Source organism: Palaemon carinicauda, chromosome 3 (assembly GCF_036898095.1).
Source record: "Palaemon carinicauda isolate YSFRI2023 chromosome 3, ASM3689809v2, whole genome shotgun sequence".
Lineage (NCBI taxonomy): Eukaryota > Metazoa > Arthropoda > Malacostraca > Decapoda > Palaemonidae > Palaemon > Palaemon carinicauda.
In genome coordinates, this window is record NC_090727.1 from 177,098,065 (window position 1) to 177,124,875 (window position 26,811).

General features: G+C 39.7%; 1 protein-coding gene across 2 annotated transcripts in view; it reads right to left on the reverse strand.

The window, feature by feature from the left end:
• Positions 1–7,407: 7,407 nt before the first annotated feature.
• LOC137638789 (uncharacterized) overlaps positions 7,408–26,811 on the reverse strand; it is a 119,083-nt gene continuing 99,679 nt past the window's right edge. Inside the window, exons 4-6 of one of the 2 annotated variants that reach the window (XR_011044187.1) lie at positions 26,534–26,797; positions 26,310–26,386; positions 9,301–9,437 (exon numbers count right to left, since the gene is read on the reverse strand). Coding sequence is in view for 1 of the 2 variants with exons in the window: in XM_068371156.1 (XP_068227257.1) it covers positions 9,273–9,437; positions 26,534–26,797 (429 nt within the window). In the remaining variant the exon portion in view is untranslated. Of the gene's footprint in view, positions 9,438–26,309; positions 26,387–26,533; positions 26,798–26,811 lie in introns of both variants that reach the window. The other variant, XM_068371156.1, reaches the window with a different exon arrangement.

A 26,811-nucleotide genomic window follows, 5' to 3' on the forward strand; every position in this document is an offset into this window, starting at 1 on the left:
CGTTAATCCTATTGGGTGGTGGCCTCTGCCTCGCCGGGATGTTTGGTGGGATTACTGGCTCTGGTTCTGTCAGGAGATAATCCCTGTTTTGACCTTCAGCTATATCAGTCCTGTCATAGTTGTTATTGCCTGGACTATCGTTGATAGTGGACCTTATACATGTTGGCAATAAGGTCCCTTCTTGCGTGGTGTTGAGGTTAGGTCTTTGTTGTTGAATAAAAAGAGCTTCCATTATCCGGAGACGTCTACTGTCAGGGGCATGGCCGATGATTGTTACATTTTTCACTATATGCTCCCTTGTTGTCTTGAAATTATGTTTTTGGAGGCAATGCATTTTTATTGCACCCTGTTGCACGTGGCAAGATAATCTCTTAGAAAGACGCATCGTCGTCATCCCGATGTAGGTGCCAGGACATTCCTGGACGGGGCATTTATATCGGTACACTACGTTCGTCTTTTTCAAGTCATCTTGCATGGCAGGGGCAGGGTTGTTTTTCATTATCAAGTCTCGTGTTTTTGCTGATTGGTAATAAATTATGAGGTTGATTTCAGTATCCTCTGCCGTGGCAAAAACGTTGTTTTTTATTATATTTTTCATAATCTTTTCTTCTTCGTTGTAGTTTACGCTCATAATGCCTTTATAGTAAAGATTTATTTTTGCTGGCGTGTTGGTATCATTAGGGCCTTCATTCTGGTACCATTTCTCGATTTCTTTTTTAATTTGCCGATTAATGTCCTTATTCGTGAAGCCATTATTCACCAGAATTTTAGTAACTCTGTCAAGTTCCTCGTGGGTGCCTCTCCACGAAGAACAGTGAGAAATGGCTCTCCGAATAAAAGCCTTAATGGTGGCAGTTTTATACCGACTAGGGCACTCGCTGTCACCATTCAGACATAGGCCGAGATTCGTTGGTTTTACGTACACCGAGGTACTAAAACTATCATTGCTTGTTTCTACAAGGACATCAAGGAAGGGGAGACGTCCTTGGAGGCTGTGCTCTAGGGTGAACCTGAGCGAGCTGCATTCCTCGAAAATTCGGCGAAGTTCTTCTATGCTCTCCTGATTGGCTGTTTTTATGAAAGTATCGTCAATGTAGCGTACATAGAGGTCTGGTTTACTGATTTTTCCATTTACCACCTATTTCAGGTGATTTTGGGCTCGGCTACTTATACGGAAATGTAAAAACGCACAAGCAAGGGAACCCTCTCAGGCCTATTATCAGCCAGTGCCCTGCCCCTACATACCAGCTTGCTAAGAGACTGAACACCTTACTCACACCCTATATCCCCAATAAATATTGTGTGACATCATCAGCAGAATTCCTAGAAAAACTGAGAAATTCCACTAGTGACGGAGTTATTGCCTCCATGGATGTCGAGTCCCTATTTACTAACGTTCCCGTGAATGAAACAATAAAATTCATAATGGACAGAGTTTATAGGGATACAACGACACCCACCCTCAACATCCCCGAGGCCTCTCTCCGTGCACTATTAGAAATATGCACCAAGAAAGCCCCTTTCACTACCCATAAGGGCCATATATTTATTCAGAAAGATGGAGTCGCTATGGGGTCCCCTTTAGGCGTCCTCTTTGCTAATTTTTATATGGGAGTAGTCGAGGAGAGAGTTTTTCGAAAAATCAGTAAACCAGACCTCTATGTACGCTACATTGACGATACTTTCATAAAAACGGCCAATCAGGAGAGCATAGAAGAACTTCGCCGAATTTTCGAGGAATGCAGCTCGCTCAGGTTCACCCTAGAGCACAGCCTCCAAGGACGTCTCCCCTTCCTTGATGTCCTTGTAGAAACAAGCAATGATAGTTTTAGTACCTCGGTGTACGTAAAACCAACGAATCTCGGCCTATGTCTGAATGGTGACAGCGAGTGCCCTAGTCGGTATAAAACTGCCACCATTAAGGCTTTTATTCGGAGAGCCATTTCTCACTGTTCTTCGTGGAGAGGCACCCACGAAGAACTTGACAGAGTTACTAAAATTCTGGTGAATAATGGCTTCACGAATAAGGACATTAATCGGCAAATTAAAAAAGAAATCGAGAAATGGTACCAGAATGAAGGCCCTAATGATACCAACACGCCAGCAAAAATAAATCTTTACTATAAAGGCATTATGAGCGTAAACTACAACGAAGAAGAAAAGATTATGAAAAATATAATAAAAAACAACGTTTTTGCCACGGCAGAGGATACTGAAATCAACCTCATAATTTATTACCAATCAGCAAAAACACGAGACTTGATAATGAAAAACAACCCTGCCCCTGCCATGCAAGATGACTTGAAAAAGACGAACGTAGTGTACCGATATAAATGCCCCGTCCAGGAATGTCCTGGCACCTACATCGGGATGACGACGATGCGTCTTTCTAAGAGATTATCTTGCCACGTGCAACAGGGTGCAATAAAAATGCATTGCCTCCAAAAACATAATTTCAAGACAACATGGGAGCATATAGTGAAAAATGTAACAATCATCGGCCATGCCCCTGACAGTAGACGTCTCCGGATAATGGAAGCTCTTTTTATTCAACAACAAAGACCTAACCTCAACACCACGCAAGAAGGGACCTTATTGCCAACATGTATAAGGTCCACTATCAACGATAGTCCAGGCAATAACAACTATGACAGGACTGATATAGCTGAAGGTCAAAACAGGGATTATCTCCTGACAGAACCAGAGCCAGTAATCCCACCAAACATCCCGGCGAGGCAGAGGCCACCACCCAATAGGATTAACGGTCTCCGCCCTAGGGCGGTTCTTAACCAGTGAAGATGGAATCTCGTAGCAGGACTCCGTATATAAGCCATCAAAACAACACCTGCATTTTAGTTCACTCTTGACAATGAGCAGAAAACCTTCTCACTGCTCGAAACCGGTTGAGTCGAAGGATTTGTTAAACTTAACTCCACGTAATTTATAAATTTTGTATAAAAGTGACAATTACTTTGTGTGCACTAACATTGTGATAGTGTTTTATACTTTGTACATATTATCTGTACTTTTACAATGTGTTGTGATATATTAAAGACAAATTGTGAATGATATGGTCTTTATCACCTTCCTATTGATATGTCCCTTTCCCAGTTACTGACGGATTGTTCAAATGAAGAGAAGAAGATAATAAGAACAATAGAAAAAGTTAATTACAAGATTAACGCCACTGAGGCAGCAATCACTTTTAATAAAACCTGCTTAAAAGAGGGTCTACTCCCAAAATAACAATAATAATAATAATAACAATAATAATATTCATCATAATAATATTACATAGTAATAAGATAATAATAATAATAATAATAATAATTAGAATGGGCACTCAGTAGAGCGCATAACTTCGCCAACGCTACATCATAGCGTAGGCTATTGAATTACCGGTATGTGCAATTTGGCAATAATTTCAAGCAAATGGCGTAAAAATTAACTACATTAAAAAAAAAAATTTATCTTTTTGTAATCTTGGCCTTTATGTTGATGCAATTGAATTATGCACATTTTTTCGTTACATGCAAATTTTATATAAAAAGACCAAAATATAGAAAAATACATTTTGACCTTTTTGTGACCTTGACCTTTGACCAAATCCCTCCCAAAATATCAGTAACTTGTCCTTGGATCAAGGCCAACCATTCCAGCAAATTTCATGAGACTTGACTGCAATAGGCTTATAGCATATCATCATCTCCTCCTATGCCTATTGGCTAAAAAGACCTCGATTAGATTTCGCCAGTCAATTCCGCATCAGGTCTCCAAGATTCTGTCATATCTTTATAACAAATAGACAGGTTTTATTCAACTACAGTAGAGTAAAAAAAAATCAAGTTTGATCTTTTTGTGACGTTTTCCATGTTTTTATAAAAAGGTAACTAATTGAATTATCCACATTTTAGCATTAGTTTCAAATACATTGGATAAATATTGACTGCAATATAGCAAAAAGATATTTTTACCATGACCTTTGACCCAATCACTCCTAAATGGGGATGTTATTAAATCATGCCCGTTTGGCACCAATTTCATGCCAATGGTATAAAAATTCACCACGCTATAGCAAAAAGACATTCTTGACCTTTTTGGTACCTTGACTTGTGACCAATCACTCCCAAAATCTAATAATCATGACCAATCACCCCATCAAATTTCACAAGCTTCGGTCAAAAATTTTTTGAGTTATGCAAATAGCAAAAATAAATAAATAAATACATGCGTATCAAAATATAACCTTCTGGCGAAGGTAATATTATTGATAATAATATAGGCTACTTGTACCAAATACCCACAGACGAGCAAGGCTATCATAATATATTCTCGTCAGTATATTTTTCTCTGCAGATCTTACGTTTTATGGCCTATTTGGTTATCCTTCCTAAGCCTTTGCGACTTTCAGCATAATTACAACATAAAATTGTAAATATTTAAACAAAGAAGACAAAGAAATCAGAACGTACCTTACAGAGATGTATAAGCTACATACTTTACTTAAGAGTACCATATAGCATGAAAGAAAATGAGTGATACTCATTACACAATTACCAAAAAAAAATTTACATTTATATGGGGAACTAAAATAAATATCTTGCCTAAGTTTAAAAGAAAAAGACATGAATACAGTTGGGAAGGCCAGCCCACTGGGAATAATAATACCTAATGACCAACTGAAATAGAAATAATCTTTAGCTTTCAGCATTCCGACTCCTTTGGTGTGTTAATCATGGTGTAGCGCACATATTCTAACTTTTCACATCACAGCGACACATTTAGGCCACTTACTTACCCAGTCATGTTGGACTGAAATTATCATTACTAATAGAAGTTCATTGAGACTACTAGGTCGTATTATTACACTTTCATAGGAATCACCATAAGATTTATTCTTGATGCAGAAAAAGTTGTAGCAAAATTTGTCGTTAATACTTGTTAAAATCTTCATTCTGGATTCAGTGATTTGTTGCACAAAAATACCAGACGAATTAATTCTTTAATAGTTGCCAAACTCGGCTGAATCCCTTGTCAAGCTAGGAGGAACGAGAAAGGAAAGGTCCCCTTTTGTTCCTTTGTTTGATGTTGGCTTACCCCCAAAATTTGGGAAAATGCTTTGGTAAATAGATAGTTGCATTGATATTTCCCAAAACAATTGCATGTCTTCAAACTTTAGCAAATGTCTTCTCAAGAATCACAAATTTAGTATAGGACACTATAATCTCCCAACCTTTGTTTGATTCCTAATAAACGTGGGACTTACAAGCTTTTCACCGATCAAAGATCCTAACCAACTCAGTAGAATCACTGGTTCTTCTGTGGTCAACATTTCGTAACTTATTTTCCTTCTTTTTGTTTAATACCGTAGATTTCAAATGTCCTTCAACCAATTTTGTTAAAATTATTATTTCACACTTCACATTCTTCTCAATCTTTACTACATCTTTTAATCAACCTCTTCTTTATCAATTTCTATGAAAAGGCTTCATAGCTTATATCTTTGCAATGAATTATTGGACATTTTGATCCCCTTACACCTTTCTCTCCTCATATTCAGAACTGTCAACCTTTTCTGTCAATGTGCAAGATAACTAAGCTGCCCGGCGCCTTGTCAGCTACAAGGCAAAGCTCTTTGATCTCACTGCCCTCTGAAAACAATTTTTAAGGCTTTTGAGGGGCATTTGAAGGCTTCTTGTGGTATTATTTTCCAGAAAAAAAAAACAATACATGAAACAATTAAAATAAGAATAAACTGTGTTCGTGGGTGTGAAACCAGGGTAACCTGCACGGGTCTCACCCAGGAGGAGCGACAGTTGACAGGTATGAATATTAGTTTTCCAATATCATACGCAACATTCCAAATGTCCTTTGTATACTTTTTTTCTGCATTTTTTTTTATTTGCACATTCAGAACATTCTTTATAGAATCCTTCTAGATTTCAAAATCAACTACTTTTCCATCATACCAGATGTTTTTTTTTTTCTTAATTCCAAATCATAAAATCTCATCTTGTGCCTGAACCATCTATACCTTTCAAATTTCAGAATTCTAAAATAAACAAAATATGGCGACCTTAGGAATATTGTTTAGTTATAATGTCCCTTTTTATCAATACACACTTTGGAAAATAATAGGTTTCATACTAACCATATTTCATGAGTGTTCTACTTCCCCTATAGAAATAATCAAAGAGCACCCTCCCATGGTGAGAGACAAATAATACTTGAACAGAGCACCTGTAAAAGCTCCTGAAGAGAAAAATATAGCACTGGCCCCAAGACCTACTTACTGTAGTTGGCTTTTACCAAGGAAAGACAACTTTACCAAGGTCATGGAACAGCCTTGCAAACACTACAATTGTGGCAGCCTCGTGGCTATTATCTCTTAACTAACAATTTTGGGTTTAGAAGTTTAAGCCCTCCTCACAGCTTGAAATAGTTTTCACAAGCCCATCACCCCTGTAAGCTAGAGATGTGGGGTTTCAGGCAGGCTGTAGGTCTACCTGCAGTTATCAGCAGCCATTGCCTTGCCCTCCATGGTCTTTAACTTAGGTGAAGAGGTTTGGGTACAGGTCATATGTACAGTATCTATGGTCAGTGTCAAAAACCCTGTCCTGTCCCTACTTACTAAATTATTGATATAAGATCACTTATGTAAGTGCTGTTCCATATTTTTGACACATATAACCTGTATCATTTTGAGTGGTGCTAACCAAATGTTGATTTAATTTATCATCATTTTTATTTTTTCTCCAATTAGTTATTCTGACCTTAGTTGTGCTGTCTAACCCACCCATCAGGCTATAGAGTATTGTATTTGAACAAGTTAAAGATCTATCACTGAAAACCAGAGATGTTTCAAGTTGTCTAAATTTATATCACTCCAAATTGCCTTATAAGTTATGTACTTGCTAAAACAGATCTTTATTCCAATCCTGCCAACAAGGAAGGTACAGCCACCTATGTCACTATTAATAGGACATTTTGTCTTCCTCCATATGTTGCTGGTGCCAAAAAACCTATCCAATATCTGAAGACTATGCTTTAAGAAATAAGAGAGGGTCCACACAAGTTAGTATGAAATACGCATACAAAATTGCAAGTTCCCTCTGAATATTGCACCTTAAAAAATACCTAACAAATCTTTCCCTAATACAGTTAAGTAGCTCTTTTTTGTAAATTTTTAGATGGTATAACTTTAAAAAGAGTACCAGCAATCATAATGAGGAAAATTCAAATATTTCTGACATCTTATTGTTCAATATATTGCGTTACAAAATAAACTTAATGTGCTATGTATTTATAGAAAACTGATGCTTGTCAAGGAAAAAGACAAACATATTAATCTTACATAAAGACAAAAAAACATGGAAACAAACTAAACTACTTAACATATAGCAAACATCATATGCAACCATTTTTTATTTGAAAATAAATTACATTTGATTTATCCTTAACTTTCATAAATAATATGACTGACATTTTCATAATGATTTGCTTAATAAATAAAACTGTTTTTATAAAATGCCTTACTTCAAAAAGAACAGTTAGTTTCATTAAGCATTTTGGTTACCAGGATGATGAACCAAGGTTATTCAGAGCCTTTGTAAAGACAGCCAATCACAACAGGAATCTTTAAATTTTACACAACAGTTTCTTCACTTAAGTTCAATGCATATTTTGAAGTTGCTAAAGACCATTCATTAGTGAAGGTACATTGAAGAAAATGTCCTGTTGTATCTAGTTAAAATAAAGAAATGAAAAACATAGTTACTCAATATATCCTCAAATAAGTACCCTTATCCTTTCGCAAAATTATTCCAGATTTTTTAATTGTCAAGACCACTAGGACTGAAAGAACTGTCTGAAAAGTAAAAATTGATTCTTGATGATTCTTAAAGTCAAAACCAGAGGCTTGCAGGTTATGTCTAATACTGAAGAAGACCACAGGATTGACCGTATATGGTCCAAGGAAATAAAAATCATCTATCCCAATTTAATTTCTGAAAGTCACTTTTTCTGTAACAAAATTTCTTTTTAGGCTTTAGTCAGTAATCTATAATCTACAGTATCACAGTTCCAGAAAAATACCAAGAAAATATCATACAAAATTCCTTCATCTGAAAAGAAAAAAAAAAATCTGTATAAAGAAAAAAATCTTTTTTCAGTTAAGTCTGCTAAAATCGCAAGGAAAAAAACTATCAACTCTGAAAAAAGGAAACCTTGTCTTCAATTGTGAATTTGTTAATTAGGCAACAACACCAAAATAATATGAAAAAGAAAATCTTTTAATCCTGGACCCTTAATCGGATAAAACTATCACTATTTCTGTTTTTTGAGACTGACTAGAAATCTAGAAAAAATCATATCACTATATCTATGGAAAAATAAAATTTTACATAAGGCTCACTGATCCAGGAAAATTAACATTACTTGTTAAAAAAGAAAAATATCCTTTCACGCTAGTTATTCTGATGTGAAAATCCCTCTCCAGTTCTTTAAATGAAAAAACTTTCTTTCATGCTGGCCTAACGTATTAGGAAAAATAAATTTATAATACTAACTGCATAAAACAAAAGAAAACTTTATCTCATTCACTGATCTGGCAAAAATCAATAACTGTTCTTGTTAGAAAATATTTTCTACCAAGTTCACTGATCCTCTGACTAACTGAATACAGTACTGTACTCTTTACAATTTTAATGAAGACAGTCTTTACTGCATGTCTTTTCATGTTCACACAAAATCACAACCTCCTGTAAAACAGTGCAATATTATCCAGGATACAAAAAACAAAAAAGCAGCAATAGTACTGCACAATAACTAACCAACTACTGTTTGTAACAAGCATGGGAAATGAGCAAAGTACAATAAGAGACACCACAGAAGATATACTTAACGAATCCACCAACATAAAAGCAAATATAATGCCATAAAAAAACTATAATAAATACAGATAATTTCAGACTTTGCAAAACAAACAGCAAATAAGCTAGAAGAGCAAATTGGTTCGCAAGTGACAGCCATCCAACAAGAGCCAGGTTATTACTATACAGTACATTTTAATATCACTAGGGCATCTCTCAAGACCAAATAATGTAAGATCTTGTGGAATAAAGGCTTATGTTTGAGTGTACACTTGTGCTGATCTTACTGTAACTATCTGATACCTTGGAGCATTCTTTATACTGCATCTTACTCCAGAGTAATAAAAATCCATACAATACAGTAGAGAAGCTATGAAGCTTAGATAGATATAAACTCTCCGATTATTCATTGTCCTCATCTGAATCCTCGCAGTTCGCACAGACATAATCACCACTGCGGGACTTTCTCAGTTCACCTCTTGACACATCATAGCAACGACTATGGGTGTAATCAGAACAAATGCGGCAGTAAGCGTAACGATGGGCAAAATCTTGGCGCCCACATAACTGTTGGAGAGGAGAGTAAAATCACATATGTAATCAACATTAAAACCAATTATTAATGAAAGTAACGCAGAACATCAGAAAGTAGCACACTGCTTTATGGAAATGAAATTCCTTCCTGGATTGCAAATACCAGTCCACAATCAAAATTCTTCCTTCAATACCATTACTCTAACATAGAGTAAACTGAACTATCTGCTTAACTATTCTAAAATAACACTTTAATGATTTTCTTTTACTCTTGCTCGACATTGAGACTATGGGTTTTACAAGCCTAAAGAACAAAGATACTATAAGAGAAAGCCTTAAAACATAAGAGCAATAATAATAATAATAAAGTATTATTTACATCAAATATAATAATAATAACAGAAAAATTAAAATAAATGATCAGCACTCTCTCACCTATAATGTAAACAGTATTGTAATTCACATATAGTACATTATGAACTTGATATATCTTATTAACAAAACTAAAAAAATAGTGGCAACTCATTGTCTCTATCAACAACCACATTTTAAAGTTTTTCCTTCTAATCTACACTATCACCAAAGCACCATTAAAAAGTCTACACATCTTGAAAAACAATATGCATCTGCTGTAAACTATTAATAATCAGAATATAATGTATGAAATTTTGTTAGTTTCTTACCACAAATTTTTTTTAAAACAAATATATTTTTTATACAAACTTTTTCATAATTGACCCTTGTGTGCTAAAAAAATTCTCCCAGATGCTCAAGTTCATGCTCAAGGCAAGAGTCTGCTCTGAGTATGGATAAGCAAATCCCACCTCTCCCGCAGACCATTTCTTAAGTCATGTGAACCATAACCAATGACAAATAAGCTGGGCTGGGAAGTAAGAACTCAAAAATGGGTTTATATAAAAAAATCTTATTTTATTTTCAACAGATTATAATACTTACCTAAAAACATTTCTTTTTATTACTAACTAAAATCTTAACTTACATTATTTTATTATCATTATTTGGCAAGCTACAACCCTGGTTCGGAAGGATAGAGCTTCTGAGGATATCATCATCATCTCCTCCTACACCTAATAATGCAAAGGGCCTTAAAAGATCTTCAAATTAGATAACTGAAATCGGCAATATCCAACTGAAAGCTATATGAGGCAGGTATGTAGAAGCACATGTCATACATGCCTGACTGCAAACACAAAGACTCCAAGAGGGATTGCTATCTTACATAAAGACAAGTTGCAAAGCTAACGCAACATTAGTCATCAATGAATGCTACCAGTTTAAGGTAAAACAGCCACACTAATCATGAATTTAGCACAAATAGATCAGAGAACCATGTACCACCTGTCACCAACAAAAAAATTACATGAGGCAGGTATACAGTTATCTGTGCTGCAATGCTCCTCCTGATCCACATAAAAGTCACAGTCCATCATTGCAGGAAAGCCATGTAAATGTAAGTGACAAGTATGCTGTGTGTTATATCTTGTACTGTCCACACACTAGGATGTATCACTGCTGTCAATAGAAGGATAGCTATACTCTTGCAAAAGCTACTGTATATGACCGTCGGACCGGGTCCTTTTCAAAATATTTTGGGTCAATCTTAAAATACTGTGGACATCTCTTCCTCTAAGGAAGGAAACTAATCGGCTTATCCCCAAAAGCAGATTAAGCTCTTAAATGTCTAAAGCTAACCATTGTATTGTACCTTTTTTGAGAGAGATGATAACCTCAAGCAGCAGAGTTGATGGTGAACAATTTTGTATTAAAAACTATACTCAAAAAAAAAAATAAATAAATAAATAAAAAATTGTACCACATTAATAGTGTGGGTGCCTTATACTTAAAAAAAAAAAAAATTTTTTTTGGTATGGAAGTATAGTTTGGAATTAGGCTACTAGCATGAAAAAGTTTTAAGTATTAATCTTATTACTTATTTAGAAGATTGAAAGACCAAGTGTGCATTGACAGTAAGTGTGTGTATGAGATGGACAGGTGTTTTTTAGCCATAAGGCTTGATCGGATCTGTCTCCTCACAACCAAATACATTTCTTGTCTGTCTACATAACAATCAACCTACATATTCCAGGGATTAGCTGTGGTTGGTACCAATATAGCATCAAGGAGTCTATTGAAATATATTTCCTTTCTAGAAATTATTTATCTTTCAAAAGATTTTTTTAATATATCTTATTTCATATTATATTAGTTAAAACACATTTTTCATGACTGAAAATGTAAATAAGGCATATTTTTTGCCCGGTAATACCAGAGCTGATTGTAAGTGCTGTATGGGATTTAAAAGAATATAGTCGATATCATTCGAGCCCACTTACTCTCAATCATCAACTGTGTTAATGAATGGAAAGCCTAAGTAACTCGCGAAAACATCTTTACTTGCCACCCAAGGCCCAGGAAATTGTCTAAAATGTTCTGAAATATTTCATTCTAGAAAAACAACAAGGGGGTCCTGAAGCAACAAAAGTGTCAGAAAAAGCTATTTGCAAACTAAGCAAGGAAGCAAGCGAGAAGGAAAATCTATTGGAATCTCCAATCTCCGGTGTTTCAATGAAAGAAAAGACAGAATGTGAGACCAGTGACCGACTTAGATGATTTAAAGGAAAAGGCTCTGCAAAGTACAATTAAAGGTTCTGCAAAGAGCAAGTCTTGGTTTCTAAGATCGGAAGGAAATTCCTACTCTGGAAAAAGTGCTGGTAGCAATGAAAGAAAATATTGGTTTTAGTGGAAGTAGAGAATCTCTTTGAAAGGTGATCAGAAAAATTGGTTTTGGCCATGCAAAAGTAAATGGCCGACAGTTCTTAATGGAGAAAGATGATGTTCTGTCTCTGCGGACAAATTTTTTACGAAAAATAACATGCGAAAAACAACGTCCAATTATACACAGTACTTGGACGAAACATGGGTAAACCAAAACTACAGTGTCAATAAATGCTCGATAGATACAAGCTCCTCAAAAGCAACAGGCCTTAAACAGCTCACAGGAAAAGGGGCACATTTTATTGTTTTGCATGCAGGCTCTAAAGACAGTTTTGTGGCAAATGCATAATTGATATTCTTTGCTAAAAACGAGGGAGACCATCATCACCAGATGAACGGTATTGTATTCGAAAAGTGGTTCCCTATGCAACTCATTCCTGATATTCCAACATCGTTTGAAAGTCATTGACAACGACCCTTACCACTCTGTGAAGATAGAAAATCAGCCGACACCATCATAAAGAAAGCGACTATCAGAGAATGGCTTATCAAAAATGGGGAGAATAAAAAAGAACACTTGCTAAAAAGAGAACAGTTACAAATGGTGAAAAGCACCCACGGAACATGGAAAATATATGTCACTGACAAGATCGCAGCAGAGTAAAGTCATCAAGTGATTCGTTTACCGCCGTATTACTGTCAATACAACCCCACTGAATATGTAATGGGGGCCAAGTGAAAAACTATATAGCAAGAAAATATAATTTTCTTATGAGAGACTTAAAAGGTACTATTGCAGGAATCACTAGATAAAGTAACAAAAGAAGATTAGAGCAAAGCTGTAAGACATGCAGAGACTTTGCAACATAAAAAAGCAAAGAAGGATATAGCCATAAACAAAATACTTAACTCATTTGTCATTGATCTCAACTCCTCTGATGATGACGACAAACTCTTCGCCATAAAGCCAATGTTTTTTTTTTAACCAAGAATTTATTTATGTATTGTTAAAAATAGATAAACAAATAAACAACTGTTTTTGCTTTCCTTCAAGAGATAAAAAGTGTATTAAAAGATGCTAAATATAATGCCAATATCTATATAGAAGTATTTACTTCATCCCTTAATACATAGAATGATATAAAAGATAAGCAAATAATACATATATAGGAAGGAATATATAGAATAGGGAATGAAAATATAAGTAAACCATTGTAGGCTACTTATTAGAACCCAACCTTTAACTGCAACCCCCAAGGTCTTAAAAACCGAATCTAATTCCCCCGCCCCCATGTTTAATCCAGCTTAATTTCAGATGAGCTTGTTTTAAGAGTTGTAAAGGAAAGTGATCAAAATAAGAAGAATCCTCCACTAAGTATTTTGAGAAAGGCCTTCACACAACGGTCAGCTTCGATTGGAATGGGTATCGTATGCCAAAATGAAGTATAGCAGAAATGTCATGTGCACACAGCAGGCAGGGGAATGGCTGCCCCCTAAAAATGGTCCACGTGTTAGAGGCGATCTGACATAAAAAGTAGTGCCATATAGACAGCAGGCAAGTCATTCCTGCTTATCATAGAAGAGGCACTTGAAAAGACTTTGGTACTGGTAAGACGAGCATCTTGAGTGCCACATCACGCATGCAACTTGAAGAGTAGTTACCACAAGATGGTCATGCTTCGAGAACCAGAATAAGTGAGACCTGGTAGAAATACAGGTGCTCAAATTGTAGTTTGCACAGGAGGTTTGTTTCAATGAAGCATAAATGATTAACACACATTCAATACCATATTCTATAGCATGGAGTATTGAAGTTAGTCCTAAAAAGCAAAAGCTAATATCAACATTTGAGAGACCACTAGAGGAGATACATACTGCAAGTCTGGCTACAAAATGAACAGAAAGAATAGCAGAAAGATATCTGAACATCCTAGTAACATAATCTTACAGGTGGTCTTGTAACTGGGCCATCACAAACTCAACCTTGATGAGGCTGGCCCTAAAGAGGCCTTCCCAACTTAACGGTTACACATCACAGTGCCATAGCACTTCTTGTCATAAAACTATACTACCTAGGTTTAACATTATTTCTTTAATACTGTATTCTGTACGTAAAAGTACTCTATACAACACTTAAAAAACTTTAAAACATGAATAAAAAATGTAAGCAATAACATATACATAATAGATTATTATGTACATTATATTTATTATCATTTTCAATATCATTATTATTTGGTTGAAAATAAAGGCTGCCTCAGTAGCATTAATTTCACAGTCTATCCTCTCAATAGCTTGGATGATTTTCTTTCCTGGATTACTGTGTTCTGCCAGTTATTGATTAAAAGTCATTCTTCAAGGTTGGGAAGTTAAATTCAGGATAAGTCTTAGTTGAGTATTTACTACAAAGTTCACAGTTTAGGTAAAAATACCTTAGAGACATAGGGAAGGCCTCAGGGCCCTTAAGGCTTTTCCTTAAAGGGTACCATACCAGATGGCAGAGAGATGTTACACTGACCGTACGGATGTGGATGCCAGTACGCAGCTTTACCGTAAAAAAAGGAAAAAAGAAATAAACAATCTGGTGGTATCATGACGGTTTCATTGCAGATCAGTATGTCGGGTAGAGGAGAGTTGGCGTACTGGTGATGCACTGACTACATACTGAGCCTATATACGGACTCATATAGACGTGTACAACTGTGGGGCTACCACGGAGGAATGTTGTACACTATGTGTAGTCATTGTAGAGTTCTTGCATGTTATGCTTGGCCGGCATACTGCTACAGACAGACAACAGAATGGCGGATATATTACAAAATTTCACTAAGAATGACGCTTGGTTGCTGCGTACAACTGGTTGGAGCTTCATATGGCACCAGAGTTGTACAGAGGGGCTTGCGGAATATAACAACTCTTCATTTGGACGTTTTCCTTTATACCCTACACATAAAAACTGATCTAGTTTGTGATGAATGGAGATCTACAGATATGGATTCTGCTATATCTGCAGCACACTCATGCTCTTATTGCAGCTTATCTCCTACTCTGATGATAATGAAGAAGAAAGAGAAGTACCACAGCAAAAAAAAAAAAAAAGAAATAGAACAGATGATGGGTAATTATATTCATTATTCATGACTTTACTTTTAATCCCCTTTCTAAACATATGCTTATGTCTTTAACTAGTTTCTTTCCAGGTGAAACCTAGGATGCAGAGGAGACCGATGTTTGGGCAATATCATTATCTGTTGGCAGAGCTAAACCTTGAAGATGTTAAAGCATTTACAAACTATGTCAGGATGAATGCCAATTTATTCGAAGAATAGAAGAACTCCTCCACAGGATCACAAAACATGATACAAATTACAGACAGAGGCTCTGCCCCCTAGACTAACGTTAGCGATCACCCTGCATTACCTGGCACCAAAGAACAGCTATAAGGGTTTGCAGTATGCCTCCAAAGTCGCTCACAACAACATTTCTATAGTTGTTCTTGAAATCTGTCAAGCTATCATCGATGAGCTTGGTGAAGAATTAAATGCATGACCAACAACCCCAGAAGGATGGAAGGAAATAGCGAACTTATTTTCCAATAATGGAATTTGCCTGTTTGGGAGCCATAGAAGGTAAGCAAGCAGTGGTTCATAAACCTACAAACAGTAGAAGTTTCTACTTGAACTGCAAAAATTTTTCTCCGCTGTTTTTCCAGCTGTAGTTGTTGCACATTACAAATTTCTCTTAGATAATGCTGATTACAAATTTCTCTATGTTGACATTGAACACACCAATACTGTAGCAGCTCTGATGCAGAGTTTTTGCTGCTAGAGCTCAGAAGCTAACCATTAAGGGAGAGGCTTTGCCCTTTCCAGAACCTGAAACATTGACAATAGATAGTAGTAGGTTGGCCAGGGCACAACCCACCCGTTGAGATACTACCACTAGAGAGCTATGGGGTCCTTTGACTGTCCAGACAGTACTACACTGGATCTATCTCTCTGGTTACGATTCACTTTCCCTTTGCCTACGCATACACCGAATAGTCTGGCCTATTCTTTACACCTGACAACACTGAAATTACCAAACAATTCTTCTTCACTCAAGGGGTTAACAACTGCACTGTAACTGTTCAGTGGCTACTTTCCTCTTGGTAAGGGTAGAAGAGATTCTTTAGGCATGGTAAGCAGCTATTCTAGAAGGACACTCCAAAATCAAACCATTGTTCTCTAGTCTTTGGTAGTGCCATAGCCTCTGTACCATGGTCTTCCACTGTTTTGGGTTAGATTTCTCTTGCTTGAGGGTACACTGGGGCACACTATTCTATCTATTTTCTCTTCCTCTTGTTTTGGTAAAGTTTTTATAGTTTATATAGGAAATATTTATTTTAATGTTATTACTCTTCTTAAAATATTTCATTTTTCTTGTTTAATTTCGTCACTGGGGTATTTTCCCTGTGGAGGCCCCTGGGATTATAGCATGCTGCTTTTCCAACTATGGTTGTAGCTTAGCAAGTAATAATAATAATAATAATAAGGAAGATAACCATATTTCATTCTACTTTGTGGGATATGATACCTTTGCCCTGAAGACCTGGTTGATGAAACTCCTACCACTTTATAACATGTCCCATAAACAAAGAATTTACAATTACAGGATTTCACTAGGCAGAAGAGTTGTGGAAAATGCCTTCGAATAATTTCTTCAAGATTCCGTTGCCTGCTTACTACAATACCACAAACTCCACATCGAGTCAACACCATCACATTTGTTGTTGTGTTTCTCATAATTACTTGCAATTTAAGATCACAGCTCTTGACACATCAACTGTTAATGAAGAGCATCCTGACCACCATGAACTAATTGCTGGAACTTGGGAGACATAATGCTCACTTGCCAGACATAGAAACCCAGTTCTGTGGCAATCAACTATGTAACAGCTACCAAGAACATGAGAAACGACTTGGTCAGAAGGAGGAAACATTGAATGGCAAGACTGAATGATTGAATAATGAAAGGAAGACCAACTTAAATTTAAGAATAATCATGGCAAAAAGGGCTATCTCACTCAGAGCTTGTCTCAAGGTAAATTTGAATCACCATTCTTCATCAGCCTACAGGAAAGGGGTTGACGGAAAAGGTCCAAAAACTCAAGTATTAGAGGAGAGAAGAGAACTCTAGCAAATTTCTTGAACTTTGAGAAAGACCTTGAAGGAGAATAATTTTACTTTGACTTCTTCCTCCTCTTGCTGTATTCAAGACACTGCGACAACGGCTACTCTTTAAATCCCTCACAGGGGGGGATGACTTCCTTCAGTCATAAGTTCAGCAAGAAGGACACAAAAAATGGGGATCCACAGAATTCCTGCTCATGAAAATGCCAGGCTTGTGACCGGATATGCCTGGCCAGAACCAAATGCCTGCACATGGTTTCTACATTTCAAGAATCTCAGAAATCTAGAAAGATAAAGAAAAAGAATAAATACAGACAATTTTTTATAATGAGAGTACATCTGTACTACTTGGCAGATGAAGTGAAAGTGGCTACTCAGTGAGCTAGCAAGGGCCAGGGCTTCCTCACCACCAGCCAGGAACTACCGACATCTCATTGTAAATTCTAACAGTCGAGTTTCACGCTTCACTGAAATCATACTCCTATTAAATGACAAGGGTTTGAATACGGTAATTGTAGAAACTAACCTTTAGTTCAAGGTAAAATCCAGAGAAGACTAAGCATAGTAGAGCAAAGTAGTGATGAAGATATGAATGTTGTACAACCCATCAACAAGCTTTTGGGCTTTGATAGTGATGAGCTTCATAAGCTCCTGACCTCTTTAGCATCTTTTGTTAAATCTATGATGTCCAGTGATTTTTCAGGCAAAGACAGAAATTCCAACTTAACTTGACCCATTTCAAACCCTAGCCTACCTCATCAAGTTTTGCCTAATGGTTCTAGTATTTTCCTTATCAAATAACATGAAACATATGAATATGGGGTGTCATTTTGAGGATTGGAATGGATTAAGGGGCATTCCAAGTATTTTTAATGGGGAAAGTTGATTTGAAATACAGTACAAGCAAAGAGATATATGAGCTCAAACCAGAAGGAATTAAACTCGTAAGTCAAGGTACCACTGTTCATGGCGAAAGATATTTTTGAAAACCACAATCTATTGCAACACAAAACCCCTGTTGTAATAGATGGGTAAGAAATTACAAATTTGAAAGTAATTTGTATTTTTCCTAATGATACAAACCTGTAGCTATTTACAAGGGATATTACTTTCGATGAAGATGAAAGACAAGCCATAAGACTTTTAGCAAGGGTTAACCATCCACCCACTAGTTAGTAGGGTGGGGGGAGTTTGCTACCACGCTAACTCACACCTGGGCTGAATAACCACTTTTGCTTGGAGGTAGGACTTCTAGGGTGATAGGTTATGGCAGGCCAATCTTTACAAATGACTACAGGTTTGTATCATTAGGAAAAATACAAATCACTTCCAAATTTGCCATTGTTCCATCATTAATACAAACCAATGCTATTTATAGGGGATGACTTACCCCTTAGGAGCGTGGAAGTTCGTGCCATCTGGCTTCTTGACATTGACCCGGGGTTTCCCTGTACGTGCTCCGCACGTAACTAGTAAAAACCCTACACCTCGCTAAAACCGGGCTACGCATAGCCAGCAGCCTACACAAGCTAGGTACTTGTGATATTAGCAATGTGAGTGTCTAGGTAAGAGTTCTTTGAGTCGTAAGAATTTTCCGAGGGTACCATAGACATTACCCACTACCCCTCGCTACGGGTATAGAGACGTAACCATTATTGTTTCAATGCTAAGTTAAACAAGGAAAATGGTTTTACCTGCAAAAAGGTGAGGCCAGTTTTACAGAGGACCTTGGGGCTGATTCCCCAAGAGATGGGAAGATGAAAGAAAGAAAGAGGCATTCATCCCAGATCAATTCTGGGTAACCTTTGCCCTCAACCCTTTGCTCCTTGTCCATCAAGGAGCCTAAGGTGTTTAAACCACTTGTTATGCAGCCACCACAGGACCAATGGAGAACATCTCCATGTTCCTGTGGGTCACATCTTGCAGGTAGTGGGTGGTGAAGGTCGTCTGACGCTTAAATACGCCCGCTTGCAATACCTGCGTCACAGTAGTTTCTTTTGAACGCCAGGGATGTTGCAATGACCCTGACGTCATGAGCTCTGGGTTGCCGTGTTGGAGGAGGGTCGGGATTCAGGGCTAGGTGAATGACCCTGCGAATCGAAGTAGAGATGATGTTCTGCATAACCCTCCTCTTGACCTTCCCCATGCTAACAAAGTGCACTGACAATCTGGGGCGAACTGCTAATGTTCTTTTGAGGTAGCATCTCAAACTCCTTACTGGGCATAGTAACAGTTGATCTGGATTATCGGTTACAGTACGAAGACTCCCAATCCGGAAGGCCTGAATCTAGGATCCGCTATTCCCGGATTTTGAGTTTTGCCAATAAACTCAGGGTTGAATTACTTCCCCCATCCCCTTGAATGGGCAATGTCATAGGAAAGACCATGCAGTTCACTAACTCTTTAGGCGGAAGCCGAGGCTAGTAGGAACACCGTCTTCAAAGTGAGGTGGAGATCAGTTGCCTGTCGTAATGGTTCATAGGGAGCCCCTTTCGAGACTAGAAGGACGCGAACCACGTTCCAAGGAAAAGGTCTATCTTCTGACTGGGGGGAGGTAAGCTCGTAGCTTCGAATGAGGAGAAAGTTCCAACAAGGAAGAAATATCGATTCCTTTTATTTTGAAGTCAAGGCTCACGGCTGAGCGGTACCCTTTCACTGCCAAAACTGAAAAACATTTCCTACCGAAGGTGAACAAGAAACTACGCTATTGTTGGAATAGTAGCATCAAGGGGAGAGATACTTCTTCCACAACATCTACCACTGAAGAGAAAATCCACTTACCTTGGTAGACTGAAGCTGCGGATGTCAAAGGTGTCCAGCCATCCTTCTAACAACTTGTTGTGAAAATCCTCTCTGAGTGAGGAGGTGCTGGATAGTCTGCAAGCGTACAGTCGTAGCAAAACTACGACTTTGTGGAAGAAGTTCGCATGTGGCTGTACCCTTAGGACTCAGAACAGAGGCCTGAGGCAATATGGTGCAGCATATGGGCCCCCCCCTCCTTCTTTTGATGCATCTGAATAGAGCATCAATTCCGGGGGGAGAATAAAAAAGCAGACGCCCTGCGAAGGTTCTCGTCTGTCACCCACCACCTGAAGTCAGTCTGCTCTTCTAGTCCTATGGGAACTAGAATGTTCGGGGAATTGCTGGTCTGATTCCATTTGGACTTCAGCCGCCATTGGAGGGATCGGATCCTGAGACAATCGTTGAGTACTAGATAGGCCAGGGATGATAGGTGACCTCTGAAACAACCATCGCAGGGCTGGAAGCTCTTCTCATCTGAGGAAAGGTCTTCCTACCTTCTTCAGCCTCTGTACCCTGTCGTCTGATGGGAACTTTCTATTGATCGATGTCGATGATCATACCTAAGTACAGTACAGTATATCAGTCTTTGAGAGAGAAGCAGGGATGACTTCTCAAGGTTTACCACGATCCTTAGATCTTGGCAAAATGCCAGAAGTCTGTCTCGGTGTTGAAGAAGGTTTTCCACCGATTCTGCTAGGATCAGCCAGTCGTCCAGATATCTTGGGAGACAGATGCCAACCCTGTGAGCTCAGGGTGAACACACAACACCTTCAACTGATATTTCTTGTCGAGTATGATCCGTCTTCCTTGAAGACAGATGGATTGGGATCTGGATGTATTTGTCATTGAGATCCAGTGTGCACAGGAAGTCCTGTGGTCTTACTGCTTGTCTAACCGTGTTTGCCGTCTTCATGCTGAACGGAGTTTGTCTGACAAACTTGTTCAGTGCTGAGATGTCGATGACTGGTCTCCATTCTCCAGGTGCCTTTTTCACATGAGAGTCGACTGAAGAAACCTGGGGACCTGTCGATGGCCTCTTGGAGAGCACCCTTCTCCAATATGGTCTGGACTTTGGCCCGAAGGACAAGCTCCTTCGCAGATCCTTTTGCGTAAGAGCTCGAAGGGACTGGATCCTGAGTCAGTGGAGGGAGAGACTTGAGACTGAATGAACGGGACGCGATACCATAAAGCGGCAGGCACCTCTGCCAGCGGCGTTGCAGGCATCCCTTTACTGGTGGAGTGGGAGGATTACCCGTCCTAGTGGTTGCAGCCTCAGTTGCTCCTTCTGCTACTCTTACCTCCACGAGAAAACTCAAGAGCCCTTCCGCTCTCTAACTGGAAAGGGCTTCTTTGACACACTTTGAGAAGTCAAAGTCGTCGTTATTGAAGTCCTGTTCGTCGGCAGTTTTTTTGGCTGCTGCTGTTTCTTCTGTGGCAGAGGCTGATAGGGCCAAGATGCAAGGGCCCTATGGAGAAGGGAGTCCTGGTTGGACTTCCTCCGTCTCTCTACCACCCGCGCAACATCCTCCGGCCTAAACAGAGTAACCATCGAAATATGAGTTCTTAAGTCTCATTACCTCTGCTTGTGGGACCTGTTGGTGGAACCTTTCTATTACCGAGTCCCTTCGTCAAAGGATCGTGTTCACCCACAGATTCACTATCTGGTGGGGGAGAAATTCAATGGTTCTAGTTCCCGATAATTGAAAGGTCTACATCGACCTCCTCATGCTCTACTTAGACCAGTCCCCAGCCCTGATGAGGTGTCCCACAGATCTCAACCAGAGATCTAACCACGAAGTAGCCTGCATGGTATCTCGAAAGAAACCCCTCTGGTAAGAGCCTCAACAGAGTGGTCGAGAGGCAAGGACGGAAGGGGCTCATTGGAGACCTCATAATACCTCGTCTACTACACAAACGGCAGCAGCAGCAGCTTGGAGGATGAGCCCGCTCAGAGAGAGCTGGAGGAGCCGGTGATCTGGTAAAATGCCTCCCATCCAGAACTGCATCTTTGCTCTTTTGGGGGTCATCGCTGGATCGGACATACCGTTGATAGCCCTCATGCAGGCCAAGAGCTGCCAGAAGGCTTGCTCCGACTCCTCTTCTCTGCCTCTGCTAGCTTAGAACTTGCAGCCTTAGGGAGATACTCATCCTCTTTGTAATCGTCTTCCACCCAAGAGCTCACCCATAGGAGCCTGGAGTGGGTCGAAGTCGTCTCTTGTAGAAGGCACGTCACTTGCTGATGTCCTTGTAGAAACTGGGGAGGATCGTTGAGGCTTCTCTTGCGGAGGCCTTGATGCCTTAGCCGAGGTCATAGGAACCGTTTCTTGAGTCTTTCAAACTCCGTAAGGGATGTAAAATACTCCTCCAGGAGTGAAGGTCCGGGGTGTTCCTCCCTTTGTCCCTCTATTGATGAGGGAACTACGTCCAAGTGAGATGGCTTCTTAGACACTGGACATTGTTTTAGGAGAACCATCGCGAGGGGGGAGAGCCGGAATGATTCGTAAGCGAGATCTCTCTATGTGACTGAGAACCTTGGCTAAGGCGACAATGTAGTGTCCCCCTGAGGAGTCAGAAGGATCATCCTCCTCTTCTATTGCTTGGTCGTCAATACCAGTGTCAACTGTACCTGTGAAAGATCCTGATGGCATCCCGCACCCGACTCAGCTACTCCTCGCATCCTCTTGAGATAAGAGACGGTCATCCTCGAGGAAGAGGGCCTATGATGGGTTGGCACCGCGGACATACGTCTTGGGTCGGACGGAGGGGAAGCTGCAGACAGGGGAGCTGACCTCTCCAGTGGAATCCTTGGCATGTTGGTAATTAACTGCAGCAGAGGAATAACCCCTTTAACAGCCTGATGCACTTCCCTGACCAGGGCATCAAACCAAGAGGGTTCCTTACTAAACACAGTACCGGCCGGAAGATCCCTCGGAAGGCTAAGTGCTGGAGGTCTAGATTTCGAAGCATTAAAACGAGGAGGATTAGGACCCTTACCAGGTCTAATTGACAACGGCACGATTTCAAGCTCACGCTTGGATGAGCGAGGTCTAGAAATGGAAGGTTGCTGGACCTTTGTAGGTTCCCTCTTAGAAGGGAACGGGACCGGACGTCTGCCATGCTGAAGATCCTTGGGAATTAGTTGGTTTCCGGCTGGCCTAGCCATGGGGGAACGAGTCTCCCTAGGGCGCGAAGGCTCAAGACTATACCTGTACACAGGAGGCTCCTCTTGACGGAGCAGAGATCCCTAACGAAGGAGAGGGGAACTCTCAAGGAGAGAACAATAATAGTTGTCTCTACGGCAACCATGGGTTGATCTAGTGTCCAGCGCTGGCGAGCGGCGATCACAAGCTGACCTGAGAGGGACAAAGGGAGAATTACGATCTCGCTTAGGCAAGTGACGATCTAGTCCTGGCAATCGGCGCTTGCAGGCCGAAAGGTGCTAGTGATGCAGAGGATTTAGGTGAACAACGAGGAGCTGGTGAACGATGAGTTAGCAAACGCCAATACACAGGCAAACGACGAGGAGCTGTGAGTGACAAGGAGGAGGTGAACACCTGTGAATTGGCGAACAACGAGCAGCTGGTGAACTACGAACAGCTGTCAAGTGACGAGCAATCAGAGAGTGACGAGTGACAAGTGACTGGAGAATGACGAGCAGCTGTCGAACCCCAAACAGCTGGTGAGTGACTGGTGAATGCTGCAAGGCTGCCAAACAGCGAGTCAAAGAGAAGCAGGCGAGTGGCAAGAACGCATAGGCTTACGGTAAGACTGTCGATGATGATCTCACAATGGCGGAGGGGGGGGGGGGGAATAGTTACGAGGTGATGAGTGACGCTCTCCAGAATAAGGACGATCTCATGATAACGAGCAGCAGATGAAGGACGAGACTACGAAGGTGAATGTTTAGCAGGTGAGAGAAGATCGTTGGTCTCTAGAGGAACTGAAGAGACGTCTCCTGACAGAAGAAGGCAAACGTTTAGAGCGTCGAGGAGGACTACTCTCTCTGGGAGCTCGTCGGCAGTGGCGAAGTTCCTCCACAGAGGAGACCTGCTCCGCGGAGAGAAGCGTCAGAGGAGAGGCATGATGGCGTCCGGAAGTTCTCTGGGAGGGAGATGCCCACAGGCATGAGAAACCTGCCTCAGTCTTTGCTCCACCCGTGACTGAAGAATCGACTCAGCATGGTGGGGAGCTCAGTCTTCGGCAACCGCAGCAGCAGCAGACGAAGGTAAGGGGCAGGATCCTTCTGTACCACACTCGACGGTGACAAGGGCTCCACCTCCGAGGAAGCCAGTGTACGCTTCTTCTCAGCACCAAGTTGAAGGAGTTAACGCAATGCCTCCTTCACCGGGGGACCGGTCATACCCAGCGATGGTCAGGCCTGTAACACGTCAGAGAATGAGAAGGGTCCACTCAAGGGGAGGGGCAGAACTTCTTCTCTGGGGGAAGCAGTCCTATCCCTCAAACCCAGAGGTTGACCTGGTGTTAGCCGGTCTACGCTTCTACTCGGTCATTCCCCTACGGAGATCGATTGAGCAGGAGCTTTGGGAACAGATTGGCGGGTCAAAGAAGAAGTCCTAGGTTTCTTCGACTTCGAGAAAGACCCAGAAGGCGAAGAATCTCTCTTGGACTTCTTTCGCCGGCAACCAAAACTCTCCTACTGGGAGACAGACCACTCCCGGCATTCAGGGCAAGTGTTGTTCTGATCACACGCATCCCTTGGCAGGACGGGTACAATGAATGCGGATCCGTATCAACAGAGGATATGAAAGTCCCGCAAGAGTTGTCCTCAGGTCCGGGACAAGTCCACATGAGGACGGTCAAGGAGAAAGCACAAACATGCTGAAAAGCTCATAAAACAATTAAGTCAGTAATAGAAAGTCAAAAAGAGAGTACAAGAGAGGCAACGTCAGTTCTCCACAGAGGCAAAGCAAAAGTGGTTACTCAGCTCAGGTGTTTGAGTGAGCAGGGTAGCAAACTACCACCATCACGTGGATGGTTAACCCTCGGTAAAAGTCTTATGGCTCATTTTTCAGCTTCGTCGAAAGCGATATTTCTTATAAATAGCATTGGTTTGTATTATTATTATTATTAGCTAAGCTACACCCCTACTTGGAAAAGCAGGATGCTATAAGGCCAGGGGCCCCAACAGGGAAAATAGCCCAGTGAGGAAAGGAAACAGGAAAAATAAAATATTTTAAGAACAGTAACATTAAAATAAACATATTCTATATAAACTATAAAAACTTTAACAAAACAAGTGGAAGAGAAACTAGATAAAATAGTGTGCCCGAGTGTACCCTCAAGCAAGAGATCTCTACCTAAGACAGTGGAAGACCATGGTATACAGGCTATGGCACTACCCAAGACTAGAGAACAATGGTTTAATTTTGGAGTGTCCTTCTCCAAAAAGAGCTGCTTACCATAGCTAAAGAGTCTCTTCTACCTTTACCAAGAGGAAAGTAGCCACTGAACAATTACAGTGCACAAGTTAACCCCTTGGGTGAAGAATTGTTTGGTAATTTCAGTGTTGTCAGGTGTATGAGGACAGAGGAGAATCTGTATAGAATGGGCCACACTCTTCAGTGTACGTGAAGGCAAGGGGAAAGTGAACCGTAACCAAAGAGAAAAATTAGAAAACATTTCCTTTACCTTGAGGACAAACTGCACAAAAAAGTAACTAAAGTAGAGATTATACATAAGAAAGAACCACAGTACAGGTAAACAAAAATACCCCATTAGTCGAGAAAAATCTTATTAGCACAAATAGACTGTACTACTTTGCGCAGCAGAACTATAAAACACTAACAAGGAAACGTTGAACAAATTGTAATACTCTAGGAAGTGGAAAAGCAATGGATCTGCATGTTGAACACCTATAAGAAGGCCTGGGAAATCATGAAAAAAAATTTAGAGATGAAGACCTAGACATGTTATGAGCTAAGGAGAAAAGGGAGTATAAAAAAGGAGAAAAGAGAACATAAAGAACTCACAACAGTCTACAGTATTCCCAAAAGAGAGTAAAGTTAATTTAGAGGTTTATAAGGATAATAACCGAGGCCAAGAGTATACATCATCAACTTATTGAGAGTCTGTTGTGTTAGTCGTGCCATACCTATTCTAACAGTGCAATCATTGTTTTTATAAATTCTTCACACTTTACACCAAAATAAAATTGATGACTATTTTAGCACCTCACCTCTTATATGTTAGCAACTTCCCTCATGGCATCTTAATATTATACATAGCCCTTTATGCCTTGGATGCACCATAATTCTGCAATGTAAGTTAAGTCAGATAAAAATATAAAAATAAAAAAAATAAAAAATTCTGGTCCACTACTTATTATTTTAGAATAAAATTAAGGCGCAGTGTTGAAATTCAGCATTTTTTACCCTAGTACAGTACCAGCTAATTACTTACTTCACAGCATATGGACTTGCTTTCATCATAATAGTAATCCTCATCATCATCATTATCACTTTCTTCAAAATCTTCTGGTCCTGAAGTGTCTAACATTTCTGACGTTGGAAACGAATTTGCTGATTCAAATGAAGACTCTGATTCTGGATAGTCTACTGTTTTATGTTTTTCAACAGGAACTCTTTTATACACTGGTCCTCCAAATTTATGGTGAGCAAGAACTTCGGTAAATTCAAGTCGGTCTTTTGGACACGAATTTTTTGTCTGAAAAGAGACAA